Here is a 13,782-nt window from a genome sequence, read left to right as displayed (position 1 = left end):
TTGGGTTTGAGCTTATTAGGATGAAACTTTTTCATATAAGCATCACAACCCCAAACTTTAAGAAACGACAACTTTAGTATTAAATCTGATCTCGTATTCCTGCCCTATCTCACTTTTCTCTGTTAAATTTAGTTCAACAGTGATTAGATCTCTGTATGTGTTGCCGCAGCTCTCCGACTTCATTTTGTGAGTCGTGGCTTCAAAGAGTTTCCTCCTGTAAATTGCGAGGCTGATGATTATGAACTACGTATGAAGCATGAAGCAGTAACATCAAAAGAGTTTATTCCTCATCTTATTATCCAGTGTGCCTGTCTGTCTTGAAGTCTATCCGGAGAAATGTTTGGTTCACCGCCCGAATCTAGCAATTAGAAAAACTCCATCATCGCTTGTTTAACATGCAATGTGTATCTTGTTGTATATACAACTCTTTTGATGCAATAAGTTAATATGCAATGTATATGTTTTTAGGAAGTATAAGAATTTTTCGATCAGAAAAAGAAGAAACTATAGGATTTTTTGGTTTGTTTTTAAGTGCAAGAATCTACTGGATATAAAAAACGATAAGTAGAACTTATGGGGTACTTGGAGCTGATCATGATCGTCTATCTGCTGCAGTATCTTGTAGTTGCTGCTCATCCTCCTGGTTGGTCTTACCATAAACTTGGTGTGACACTGATTGGCAGAGGTATCATTCAAGCATGGTGCCTCGTAGCACCGTTTGAAGAGGCACATCCTCATCAGCCAATGATTGCGTATAGTAGGAGAGGAAGACCTAGAAAAATACCAGAAGGGAATGATTCCGTTGAGGGTTCGTCGGAAACTGATAGGTAGACCTAAATCAAATGGTGTTATTAGACAAGGGCGGCCTAGAAGGAAGGAAGACACTTCGGAGTACACATGGTTGTTTATTTGCTTCTGGTACTGAGATCCTCGATTACCAGTAAACAACCTGTAGGTTATCTGCTTGCTGGCCACCAACCTTGCTTGTCATGCATACATGCACGCACTTGGTGCCTCTCAACTAGACAGACTGGTTGATACATCCTAAGTAATTAAAGCAGAGGAGAAGAAAACAAGAGGAGAGTATATGTATATATAGTCTTCAAATCTCTGGACCACCAGCAGCTAATTAGCCCTCCTCCTCCGGCACTGAGATTCCATCCTCTTGCATCAATCCAATCCTCCTCACACGACCATGGTGAGCGCTAGGGATGTCGACACGACGACGGCGGCGAACAAGCAGCAGCAGGCCACCTGCCTGGCCCCCAACCCCGGCAAGGCCACGATCCTCGCCCTGGGCCACGCTTTCCCGCAGCAGCTCGTCATGCAAGACTACGTCGTCGAGGGCTTCATGAGGAACACCAACTGCAAGGATCCCGAGCTCAAGGAGAAGCTCACCAGGCTATGTATGTAACCACTAATTCTCTCTGTTTCCATTTCGGCAAGTTCTTTTGTTGATGCATGATGAGTATATGAATGCAATGCAGGCAAGACGACGACGGTGAAGACGAGGTACGTGGTGATGTCGGACGAGATCCTCAAGAGCTACCCGGAGCTGGCCCAGGAGGGCTTGCCGACGATGAAGCAGCGGCTGGACATCTCCAACAAGGCGGTGACGCAGATGGCCACCGAGGCGTCGCTGGCCTGCATCAAGGCGTGGGGCGGCGACCTGTCGGCGATCACCCACCTCGTCTACGTCTCGTCCAGCGAGGCGCGGTTCCCGGGCGGGGACCTGCACCTGGCGCGCGCCCTGGGGCTCAGCCCGGACGTCCGCCGCGTCATGCTGGCCTTCACGGGGTGCTCCGGCGGCGTGGCGGGCCTCCGTGTGGCCAAGGGCCTGGCCGAGAGCTGCCCGGGCGCGCGCGTCCTGCTGGCCACCTCCGAGACAACCGTGGCCGGGTTCCGCCCGCCCAGCCCCGACCGGCCCTACGACCTCGTCGGGGTGGCGCTCTTCGGCGACGGCGCGGGCGCGGCCGTTGTCGGCACCGACCCCACTGACCAGGAGCGCCCGCTCTTCGAGCTCTACTCGGCGCTACAGCGCTTCCTCCCCGACACCGAGAAGACCATCGACGGCCGGCTGACGGAGGAGGGCATCAAGTTCCAGCTGGGCCGCGAGCTCCCCCACATCATCGAGGCGCACGTGGAGTCCTTCTGCCAGAAGCTGATCAAGGAGCACCCTGCTGCTGCTGCTGCGGAGGGTGACCATGGCGAGCAGCTGACGTATGACAAGATGTTCTGGGCTGTGCACCCCGGTGGCCCGGCGATCCTGACCAAGATGGAGGGGCGGCTGGGGCTGGACGGCGGGAAGCTGCGCGCGAGCCGGAGCGCGCTCCGGGACTTTGGGAACGCGAGCAGCAACACCATCGTGTACGTGCTGGAGAACATGGTGGAGGAGAGCAGGCAGAGGACGGAGGCGCCGGAGCCGGAGCCGGAGGGGGGTCAGGAGTGCGAGTGGGGACTCATACTGGCGTTCGGGCCGGGGATCACCTTCGAGGGGATCCTGGCAAGGAACCTCCAGGCGCGCCTAGGGGCCAACTAGCAGGAGGACATGAATTGCTCGCGCTTGCGTTGCGCGCACATTATATGTTCGTGTCATGATTTCTTTGGTTTCTGAGGCCCGTGCACTAATTAACCTACCAGGAAGAAAGGTAATCAAATATCGAGTTCGTTTGCTTCTACTGAAATAAGCAATGAAACTGGTGAGGTTTTATTGATGGAGTTGACTACTCAATATTTGTCTTTCTAGACATTTTAAATGACTACTACATACAGATGTACGTAGACATATTTTAGAGTATAGATTCACTCATTTTGCTCCGTATGTAGTCACTTGTTGAAATGCCTAGAAAGACAAGTATTTAAGAACGGAGGGAGTACAATGCAATGCAGCGGTAGCATAAATAACTTCTCTGTGCCTCCTGTCTCTCTGAAATGGGCATGATGCATGCATGCTTTGAAAAAGGCACTGAACTATCATGAACTTTTTTTCTCTTTTGACGGGATGAACTATCATGAACTAAATGATTCAAGGCCGTGCACTTGTTGGTTTGTTAATCTGTATGTGTATGTTTCAGAGGAATCTGATAGTATTAGAAGTTTATTAGTTGTTGTGGGTGTTGAGGGTTGGAAACTAATGCATACATGCTCACTGATATGTACCATATTTTGTACTGATACAAATATGCTGATCATACAAGTTGTGTTGACCAGTCCGCCAACTGAAACCGTCTGTGCCTAGTAAAATATACAGTGGTAAAAACTATACGAGTGTCTATTGACTTCGCAAACGGGGACTTACCGTGGAGTATATATTCAGGCCAGAGATATTTCCAGTCTACTAGTAGCTTAATTTTTTTGCAGATCCTGATTTTATCTTTTTTGCCGAGGGCTGCTCAAATGTCCAAATGAGTTAAAATTTGGAGCAGACCTCACGCACTAAATTATCTACCACACAAATAAAATGATTTTTTGAATTTTTCTAGTATTTGTTTTGGTTTTTTTCGTCAGCAAGGGTGCAGCTAAGCCCGGGAGCAGAAACTCCGCGTCCTGATGATGTTACTATCTTTCATGTTCAGAGGTATCGTCATCTCAATGGAAGATGGCACATGGAAGTTCCTCAGCTTACCTAGAACTGCCAGCGATGTCCAGGGATAAAACTCAGGGGTGTTTCTACTTGCAAATTGTCAGAATATTTGATATGGAATGTCCATGTCTCAGAAATTACGGGTACGTTTCCAGAACCATGCCTAATAGTAATAGCCAATATGGGTGTGGCCTAAGGACGAGACTTGCCTGCTCCCTTCCCGTGCTCCCATCTGTGTTCCCGCGTACGTGGCTTGATTTGATTGGAAAAAAATAAGGCCCGGCCCCACCCCCTGAAAATCAGGGGGGAGATGATTAGATTAGAAAAGAAAAAGAGAAAATGACAGCCGTAGGATGAAGTGGGAGTACGGATGGGAGCATGGGAAGAAAGCAGGCAAGCCGAATCCGTGGCCTAAGCAGCGCTTTACAAGTTTCCTAATAAGCTGCCACGGTTTGTACTTTTTCCTAGAGAAATGGTTATGCTATATATGGAGGCGCAGCAGGGAATTATTCATCGTCAGAGGATCTAAAAGACAAGGAATCGTAATTGGGGAATGCTGCGCGAAACAAACCACGAGAAGCCATGTCTTGCAGCAGTGTATATACGGTATGTTTGTCGAGTGAATAGCATAAAACTATCACTTTTCATTCTATGGTACAAAAAAACTACCAAAAAATTGTTTGTGACTAATACCTATCACTGTTGGCATCGGCTGTCTAAAAAACCCAAATCACCATGTGATTCTAAACAGTCTTTCTTGTTTGACTGTTTAGTTTGACCGTTAACTTACATGTGGGACCCACCGGTAAGCTTCATCTTCTTCCCTTTCTTCTCTACTCCCCTCCTGTGATCTCTCTCTTCTTTCCTCACGGCCGGCCACGGCGACGGGCTACAGTTGGCCTCCGCCACGGGTGCGGGGGCAAACGGCGAGCAGCTCAACCACCCACGCCTCCTCCCTCCTCCCTCCTCCCCATAGCTCGCCTCCTATGGCACGTGCGCCGCCCGGCCCCATCTCCGACGGAGCTTGGCCGACTCCCTCACCTCCTGCTGGCCTCCTTCCACTCAGGCTGAGCTCGCTTTCTTCACGTCCGACGGCTGCCGTGCCTGGCCCCATCTGCAAAGCCTCGAGGCGAGCTCGCCATGGCTGCCTCGCCCGCCGCCGGCAGCAGGGAGCCTTCGAGCTCTGCCGCGTGCACCAATGCAGCAGCTCCGGCGCGTGCAGCAGAGCAGCAGGGACGGTGCCGCTGAAGGCCGGCCGACGCCCGCATCAACTCCGGCGACGAGCTTGCCGGCGGGGACACGATTGCTTTTTGTTTTATTTTTCAGGGCCTGATTGCTTTCTATTTTATTTTCAGGGACCTGATTGCTAATTGAGGGAATGAAGATTTTTTTATTTGAATGACACTGACATGTAGGCCTCAGATGTAAGTTAACGGCCAAACAAACGGTCAAACGAACTGTTATCTTACAGGTGGTCCCCAGCTGTCATAAACCTGATCAGATGTTAACCACTCGTCCATTTGGGTTTTTTTGAGACAGCCGACGCCAACAGTGGTAGGTATTAGTCACAAACAAATTTTCGGTAGTTTTTTGGTACCATAGCACGAAAAGTGGTAGTTTTATGCTATTCACTCTATGTTTGTCTGATTCTTGCGTGGAATTAATTAAAGACAACCAAAATCAATGGTTCTGAACTTAGATGTGAGGTAAGTATATTGCATCTAGATGTGAAATAACAATTCCGTTTTCGCAAATCACCATCTTACTCGTGTCATTAACAAAAAAACAATGTTCGTCCCCAGATATGAGGGAGTGCGACTTGCCCCAGATCAGGTAGCTGGAAGTGAACTACGCGGTTGAATCACATATCTGGGCGGGCTTCAAGCAGCTGCAGAGGTCCAGCCTGGTTCGTGGAGCCTCCATCATTCCCCGGCTTTGTGAGCGTAGGTCGCGACAGTCACGGACGCCCTCCTCTGCGGCCATCATTGGCGCCGGAGGCTGACCCGCGCCGGTATGGGCTTGTCGGTGTCGTCACACCACTGATTGGGGCCTCTGGCCCAAGAAACTAGGAAACTCACATGGATGAAAGGTTCTTGCGCTAGCTCACTGATCGACCGGGCCCTCTTTGGTAAAAGAACCGTAGCATCTTCTTGCCACATCTCACTCTTGAACACTGAATCATAGTGTGCACACACCGAATGTGCAACCTCTGGCAAATTTCAGCATGGTCTCTCGTACCTCTCACGTGAAAAAGGGAGGTAAGAGGGAGCATGCTAAAATTTGCCTTTGATTAACTAGTGGTCTGATTATTTTGTGATCTCATCTCTCATGTGAAAAGAAGACGCAGGCTGAGCCATCTATCCATACATGTGATGAGTATAATCACATATTATTGGGTGAATTTATTTACAGCAGGGTGGAAGGCAGGAGTGTTATGCATCGACAACAACACCTCCGTTTTCTTTTGTGTCGTCGCCTGCTATCTCCATCACGGAGGTTGCGGCCGCTGGTTGGGATCTGGGCTTCCGCTGGGTCCTGTCTCCCGCAGAGTTGGAGGAGTGGCAGCGTCTCGCTGCCCTCTTCCCCGCGCTCTTGGAGGCGCGGGATGAGGTTTCTTGGCCCCATTATGCTTCCGGCCGGTATTCTGTTAAGTCGTGCTACCGTGTGCCGTCGACTGGTCCTAAGTTTTTAAGTTCAAGCCCATCTGGTTCGCCCGAGTGACAAGATCCGAATCTTTATGTGGCAAGCAATGAGGGGCCGTTTACCTGCCGCTGATCAGATTAAGAAACAGCATGGGCCGTGCTCTCATTTCTGCTCTCTCTGCGGGAGCCCTGAGGATACTGATCACATCATCTTTCATTGCCCGCTGGCATTACTACTCTGGAGCTGTCTAAGGGACTGGCTGGGCGTCTCCTGGGATCCTGCTAATTTCTCTGCCCTCTGCCTCCTTTCGGCTACTTTGTCGGGATTGACGAAGAGGCTCTTCTGGTCCGGCTTCTCGGCCATGTGCTGGACCTTGTGGACTATCAGAAACAAGTTTACCGTTAAAAGGTGTTCCCTAGCTCGGCGGCTAATGTTATCTTCAAATTATCCATGTTTTTGCAGCAGTGGAAATCTCTGATTAAGGAGGAGGAAAAGGCGGTTGTAGTGGCCCTCACCGACCGAGTGTGTGCAACTGCTATATCTCTATCTGGAAGGGATGGGGCCAGGATGTCCTAGCTGCTGCTGCTCCCTTGTTTCGTTTTGTGCCTTTCCCAGTTAAAATTGTCCTTTTGCTTATCCTCGGGCCGGGTGATACTGTTGTTGTGTGGTTAGTTTGGTTGTGACTCATGTTGCCTGGTGACTTTATTAATTTAAAGTCGGACCTGGCATTTTCTCTAAAAAAAAAAAAACCCTCCGCGGACAGGTCTCCAGCGCTCCTGCCACGATGATGCTGATGCAGGCCCCGGCCGGGGGTTCGACTAGCTTCCCAGTCTCCTACGGCCGATGGAGAAATTTGATAGATGTCCTGCACATATCATATGTGGAAAGAGATACATGAAAAGCAAATGCGAAGCTTCTCTGCAACTCTGCGTTCATACGGCTTAATTCTTCAGTTCAGTTGGAAGAAACAGAGGACCTCAACATTGTGTTTCATTTTACACATTCCCAGCGTGGTTGGTTCCCATCTAACTAGTCCCTTGAGCTGCTCTTATTAAGAGCTCCAGAACACAACTTGAGATAAATAAATACGAGCGAGGCCATTCTCCAGGACCTTCCATCGGATTGCAAAACTAACGTCACGTTCCGTTCCAGTTCCATCCAGGTTCTAACAATTACAGTATTGCTAATACGCAAACAGTAGTGTAGAGGGTTTTTCTTTTTGGAGCTCCGATTTCATTAACGAAAACAACGCACGAGAACGAGTTAAGGTAGCAAGTTCAGCTCCCTAAGGATGACTAACCCCCTACGAGGGATACACCGACCTTAGAAGTTCAAATTAAGGGCAACTAACATTCCTAAGCAAAGATAGAGAGGGGACACATCCCTCGAAATCGGAGATAAGCAAAAAACAACTAGTGTACAGGTTTGGGCAGGCCGGGCAACAACCCCCACCGGCCTGGTTCATATTCAGCTTCAACGACAAAAACGCCATCCAGCAGAGATGAAGCAATGCTGGGGGACGCTTGCAGGTTGCAACATACACTATTCTCTGACAAAGGGTCAGTAGCATGCGCGAAGAAGCCGACCAAGATAACGCCTGCCCCTTGCATGATTCTCTCAAAGGCGGCGTTGATCAAGTGGCGCACCACACTGCATATGGGTGCAAGGTTGTCAGGTACTAGATACACAAATGTCAGAATACAATGTCTAGTTTGTACTTTCTATGGGGTCTGCGCCGTTACCACATTGCTCAAGGAAAGAAGAAAGACTTAGCAAGTACACCTAAGAACATGCCGTTAAGTGATCATACCGGGCCTGACGAAGACATTACATTGTTAATACTGTTGCGTTGCATTATCAATAATGTTGCAGTCGATAACTTTCAATCCTTGAAGCATATCGATAACCTGCATTATCGGAGGCCTTTTGGTGCGGTCAGGGTTCACACACATTAGACCTACCTGGATGCATCTCTTTATTTGTTTGCAATATGTTTCTAGAGACTCGTCGCATGTCGATCTTTGCAACACAACCCTCCATTTTGTAAGTGCCTGAACAAACAGCTACAATGTTAGTATCAAATGTAAAGTGCACCATGGTCTTTGACTCTTTGTGGAAAAGAACTGTCGTTTTGAAATGTGATACAACTTTTCCTTACAAGCTCGATATAATCATCCGGAGATTCTCTAGTAACATCTGGGTAGTCCCTGCGCCCGGTTATTACCTCCATGATTATTACACCCAGACTAAATATGTCTGACTTAGATGTAACTGTACCTCTATGAAATATTTCAGGTGGCATGTAACCACTGAATTGCAACATGAAAAGAAATTTGAAGTGTAAAAATTTACCGCAGAGAAAACACATCTTGCTTTTGGCTAAGTAATGGATTTAAAAGTCGCATTGACTCACAATGTTCCATGGCGAGATTCAGTGTGAAGTGTTTGTTGTTGATCAAGTAGTCTTGACAGACCAAAGTCTGTGATTTTTGGTACCATACGATCATCCAACAATATGTTCGCTGGTTTAAGGTCCAAGTGAATGATCTTCTTATCAATTTGCTCGTGAAGGTGACATAACCCATAGCAAATCCCCTCGATTATATTGTAGCGTGTGCTCCAATCAAGTCCGGAAGATTCATCTGCAATTGTAACCAGAAGTAGAGCATTCTCAGATATGTTGCAGAAAAAATCCATTATTGTTGTTATCCAAAAAATATATGAGTGCTACAAAATTCCATTTTATGTTCTCGTTTGACAATTATGGACTCGTATAATATATCATTATCACATACTATTAAGTTCTTGTAACACTAGTATACCAATACAGTTCTTAGGAACTATGCTCGGACCTCACAAATTACAACTCAAATAAAGATAAAGAAAGATGTTGCCATATTGAATGTGGTACCTGATAGATATTTATCAAGGCTTCCCTTGGGCAGATACTCCAAGCAAAGTAACCTTTCAGCCACCTCGGCGAAGACACGTTTCCCATTGCACAGCTTAACCTCATTCCGTGTTTCATAGCAGTAGCCTCGAAATCGTACTATATTGGGGTGTTTAAGCATCATAAGATGATAAACCTCATTCTGAAATTGCTCCTGCGAACCAGGCATCCATGATGGCACGAACTTCTTCACAGCAATAATTTCCTGATTTTTTAGCACTCCCTGTTTAAAGTATCTAATTATTATGAATATGCATTTTTGGATCAACTTTAGTTACACATATCTTATTTATGGAAGGGAGACAAAGTTTCAAACAAAATAAGTAAGTACTATAATGTTTATACTATAAGCTTACCTTATACACCACACCAGAACTACCCTCACCAAGTTTTCGATCAGTGCAGAAGTTATTTGTCATTCCTTTCAAAATTTGAAATGATACAGCGTATTCTGAACTCTGGTTCTGTGAAAAGCCTATTGGGTTTGGGGCTCCACTGGAGGGCTCACTGGTGATGTATACCCTTAGACATAGCATCTGATTTTAAACATTGTTTTTTGACAGTGACTACGGTGGGCAAAATATCAGGCTGAACCATTTTTTAACTTTAATTAAGCGGCAACCAAACTATAGAAGGATATATACAACAAAATTGGACGTCCTTTTTCTTTATTACAACAAAATATAAAAACCAAAAAAGTTTGATACAGCGAATAGCTACAGGCTAACCAAACTACAGAAGGATATATATAAGCTGCAGGCTATAAGGGGGAGCTAAACTAGAAAGTAATCAAGGAGAAAGGTCTTTACGAAAATTATCGACAAAAAGAGAATAAGGAGACAAGTCTGAAGCACATCGTCAGAAGACATGAGACATCGGTTGGACAACATCGTTGAACACATCCGCATCCTCCCAGAGATGTTGGTTTAAAACATTTTATTTACGATAGCTCAAGGCTGTTTGTTGACTTGACGTACGATAGCTCAAGGTGAAGGCGATACATACATGGAGGGCGGAGCTAGCTAATCTAAGGAGTTGAACCCTTTCTAGACAATTAAGGAAGCAAGTTAAGATTGCTCACCGGCCGGCAAGGCGTTGATGAATCCGAAGACGAAGACCGGATGCGGCAGATGGAGGCCCAGAGGCTCCTGTCCGGCCTGTCACAGCGGAGAGGAGGAAGGAAGCAGTGCAGGATTTGTTCAGGTCCAGGTCCAGCCCGTAGGCAATGCAGTTATGTGTACAGTATGCAGATCTGACTGGATACACGCCAGTCAAACCGGCGACTTTGATGATTGATATGTGTGTGATGTGATGCAGTGCCCGTAGCCCGTAATACTCCAGTAGGTAGGCACCTAGTGCACCAATCCAAAATAATACTAGTACTAAAAGCAAAGGGCACTGTCAGAATGACATTGTAGGAGTAGTTGGATTGGAGCAGTGGAAGAACACGTGGGAAAGGAAACCATTTAGCATTCGTTTTTTTTGGTTAACACCAAATGGTTATCGGTTAAACCAAAATAACCAAAAAGGCACAAAACGGCCCACAATCCAACCCTTTTATTATTTTTGAGAAAGCCTAGAGGTTCTTGGCTCGCACGCCGACTATTTCTCGCATTAAGCGAGAGACCGTACGAACTCTTGTTGAAGAGTATAGTAATTGGAGCGGCCCATTTTCACGCACGGTTAAATGAAAAAGAAAACGATATGGGAGAAGTGGGATCAATCTCTAATCTCCTCGGAGGTGACTCTCTCTCTCTCTCTCTCTCTCTCTCTCTCTCTCTACTGGTAACTGCACCCATGTCTTGCACGTGGTTAGCACTAGGCGTGTCGCATCCTTGAGGCAAACGTAGCCGGTTTTTCCATGGGTTTTCACGGTTAATTTTTTCTTTTTGTTTTTTGACAGGATTTTTTGTTTGGATTTCTTTTTTCTTTTCCATTTCTTCTTTGGGTTTTATTTTTCCTTCTTAATTTTTTGTTTGGCTTCCTTTTTTCTTCTCCATTTTTATTTTTTATTTTTTGGCTTTTCTTTGTTTCTTATTGTTTTTCATTCTACATTCTTATATACTTGTTCAACATTTTCCAAATACTTGTTAAATATTTTTCAAATACTTGTTCAACATTTTTATATACATGATCAATGTTTTCTCAAATATTTGTTCAATATTTTTATATACATGTTCAACATTTTTCAAATACTTGTTAAACATTTTTCAAATACTTGTTCAACATTTTTATATACATGATCAATGTTTTCTCAAATACTTGCTCAACATTTTTATATACATGTTCAATATTTTTCAAATACTTGTTCAACATACTTTTATACATGATCAACATTTTTATATACATGTTCAACATTTTTCAAATACTTGTTCAACATTTTTATATACATGATCAATGTTTTCTCAAATACTTGCTCAACATTTTTATATACATGTTCAATATTTTTCAAATACTTGTTCAACATACTTTTATACATGATCAACATTTTTATATACATGTTCAATATTTTTCAAATACTTGTTCAACATACTTTATATATGATCAACATTTTTATATACATGTTCAATATTTCTCAAATACGTTTTCAACATTTTTTCAAATACTTGTTCAACGTTTTTAAAATACTTGTTGAATATTTTTAAGATATTTTTAAAGAGTGATTTTTGTAACTAGAATAAAAATAAAACAAAAAGTTGTGGCCTCCCGCGCTCGTGGGCCGGCCCAGCTCGCATTTAGCGAGTCCAAAGCCAAACCCGCTGAAGGCGAGATATAGGCGCGCCCCTCAGTTTGTGTCATTGCGAATACTATAAAGCATAGGAAATCTAGACCACAAAGTAGGATAGTTGTTGAGAGGATCAACCCACATTTTGGTTTCTGGGGCGCATGCACTAGTTATCCTACCAGAAAGAAAGGTAATCAAATATGTTTGTTTGCTTTTAGTGAATAAGCATCTTCTTAATGAAAAGGCAGAGCTCCTGCCGGTTGCTCGGGAAAAAGAAAATCTCTGTTGTTCCTATTGGAACTCGTGAGGTTCTATTGATGGAGTTGACTACAATGCAGTGTAGTGGTACCATAAATCACTTTTCTGTGCCAGTGCCTCCTTTTATATCTCTCTGATGAAATGTAGATCGTTGAAGAAGTGCAGTGAACTATAATGAACTAAATGATTCAAGGTACTGCTCTTGTTGGTTTGTGAATCTGGGCGTGTAGGTTTCAGAGGGCGAAGCCCGTCATCATCGACCCGGGACTCTACATGAAGAAGGCGCTCAGGCAGACGTGTTCTCGATGCCACAGCGCCGGATCGTGCCAACAGCCTTCAAACTCTTTACTGGTAATAAGGGCATTATATTGCTTCTCAGTGTTTGGTAACCCAGTTATCCACATATACGGATTTTCCATACATCTGGTTGTTCAGTGCTCATGCTAGGCTCCTGCAAATTGATCGGAATTTTCCCGAATGAAAGAATTTGTTATAGAAGTTTATTAGCGAATGTTGTTCTGAAACTAATATAAATATATGCTCACTGATATCTTCCATATTTTTCACTGACTTTAATATGCTGATCATACAAGTTCTAGTGACCAGGCCACCAAGTGAAATCGTCTGTGCCTAGTAAAATAAATACATTGGTAAAATCCATACAGGCGGAAAGTCCTACCGAGCTCCCAAACGGATCTTTACTGCATATATATGCAAGTTATAGATATATATTTTCTGTCTACTCTAGTAGATTAATAATGTTACCTGTTACTACCTTTCATGTTCAGAGGCATTGTCGTCTCGCTGGAAGATGGCACGCTGAAGTTCCTGAGCTTCGTTCCAGTCACCCGAAGGCCATTTGCTGGGACTAAAACTCAGGGCGTTTCTACTCAGCAGCTGTCAGAATGTTAGATATGGAATGTCCATGTCCCAGAAATTGCCGGTGCGTTTCCAAAACCTTGCCTAATCATAGTCGATGAATAATATTAGCTCATGTACCTATAATTTTCTTAATGTGTGGTTTCTATCGGTTTTTGTTCAGTTTTTCTTTTTCATTTTTTATTTATATTTCTTTCTAAAAATGTAAGCATTTGTCATGATATTTTGATAAATGTGTTTGTGAATTTTTATAAATATTCATCATATATTTAAAAATATTTAACATGCAATTAGAAAATGTTCAAAATTATTCAATAAAATATTATTAAAAATCTATCATCGTGTATTAAAAAAATAACATGCAATTAGAAAATGTATTATTAAAATTTTTTATTTCAATAAAATATTATTGAAAATATTCATCATGTATTTAAATAATACATTTAACGTGCAATTAGAAAATTTTCAATATTATTCATAAATATTTTTTGATAACATATTATCAAGAAATATTCATCGTGCAATTTGAAAAATGTTCAATGTTATGTAATCCTGGTTTTAAGCTTGTATGGCTCTATTGGGCCGGGTATTGTTTTTCTCGTCTATTTGTATTTCGCTATCATCCAGAAAATAACAGTGGCTACAGCGCAGCACCCAAATGCCCCACCAACGGGCTATGCAAAGATACATGTTGATGCTGCCTGTCCGAAAGGGAGTGGGAGGAACGGCAGCGGTACTGTGTAG

At 44.3% G+C, this 13,782-nt stretch overlaps 2 protein-coding genes across 2 annotated transcripts in view; one reads left to right on the top strand and one right to left on the bottom strand.

The window, feature by feature from the left end:
• Positions 1-1,195: 1,195 nt before the first annotated feature.
• On the top strand, positions 1,196-2,539 carry LOC119296758 (type III polyketide synthase B-like). Its single transcript, XM_037574837.1, has 2 exons — positions 1,196-1,406; positions 1,488-2,539. The coding sequence occupies exons 1-2, from the start codon at positions 1,196-1,198 to the stop codon at positions 2,537-2,539; spliced, it is 1,263 nt and encodes a 420-aa protein (XP_037430734.1).
• A 4,970-nt stretch (positions 2,540-7,509) lies between these two features.
• Positions 7,510-13,782, bottom strand: part of LOC119297180 (putative receptor-like protein kinase At4g00960) — a 14,607-nt gene continuing 8,334 nt past the window's right edge. Inside the window, exons 2-6 of the mRNA XM_037575063.1 lie at positions 9,533-9,698; positions 9,138-9,399; positions 8,640-8,868; positions 8,385-8,535; positions 7,510-8,277 (exon numbers count right to left, since the gene is read on the bottom strand). Coding sequence (XP_037430960.1) covers positions 8,062-8,277; positions 8,385-8,535; positions 8,640-8,868; positions 9,138-9,399; positions 9,533-9,698 — 1,024 coding nt within the window. The 3' untranslated portion in view covers positions 7,510-8,061. The remainder of the gene's footprint in view (positions 8,278-8,384; positions 8,536-8,639; positions 8,869-9,137; positions 9,400-9,532; positions 9,699-13,782) is intronic.

The sequence above is a fragment of the Triticum dicoccoides genome, chromosome 5A (assembly GCF_002162155.2).
Source record: "Triticum dicoccoides isolate Atlit2015 ecotype Zavitan chromosome 5A, WEW_v2.0, whole genome shotgun sequence".
Classification (NCBI taxonomy): domain Eukaryota; kingdom Viridiplantae; phylum Streptophyta; class Magnoliopsida; order Poales; family Poaceae; genus Triticum; species Triticum dicoccoides.
The sequence above is the reverse complement of the archived record's forward strand: the minus strand, read 5'-3'. Positions and strand labels throughout refer to the sequence as shown.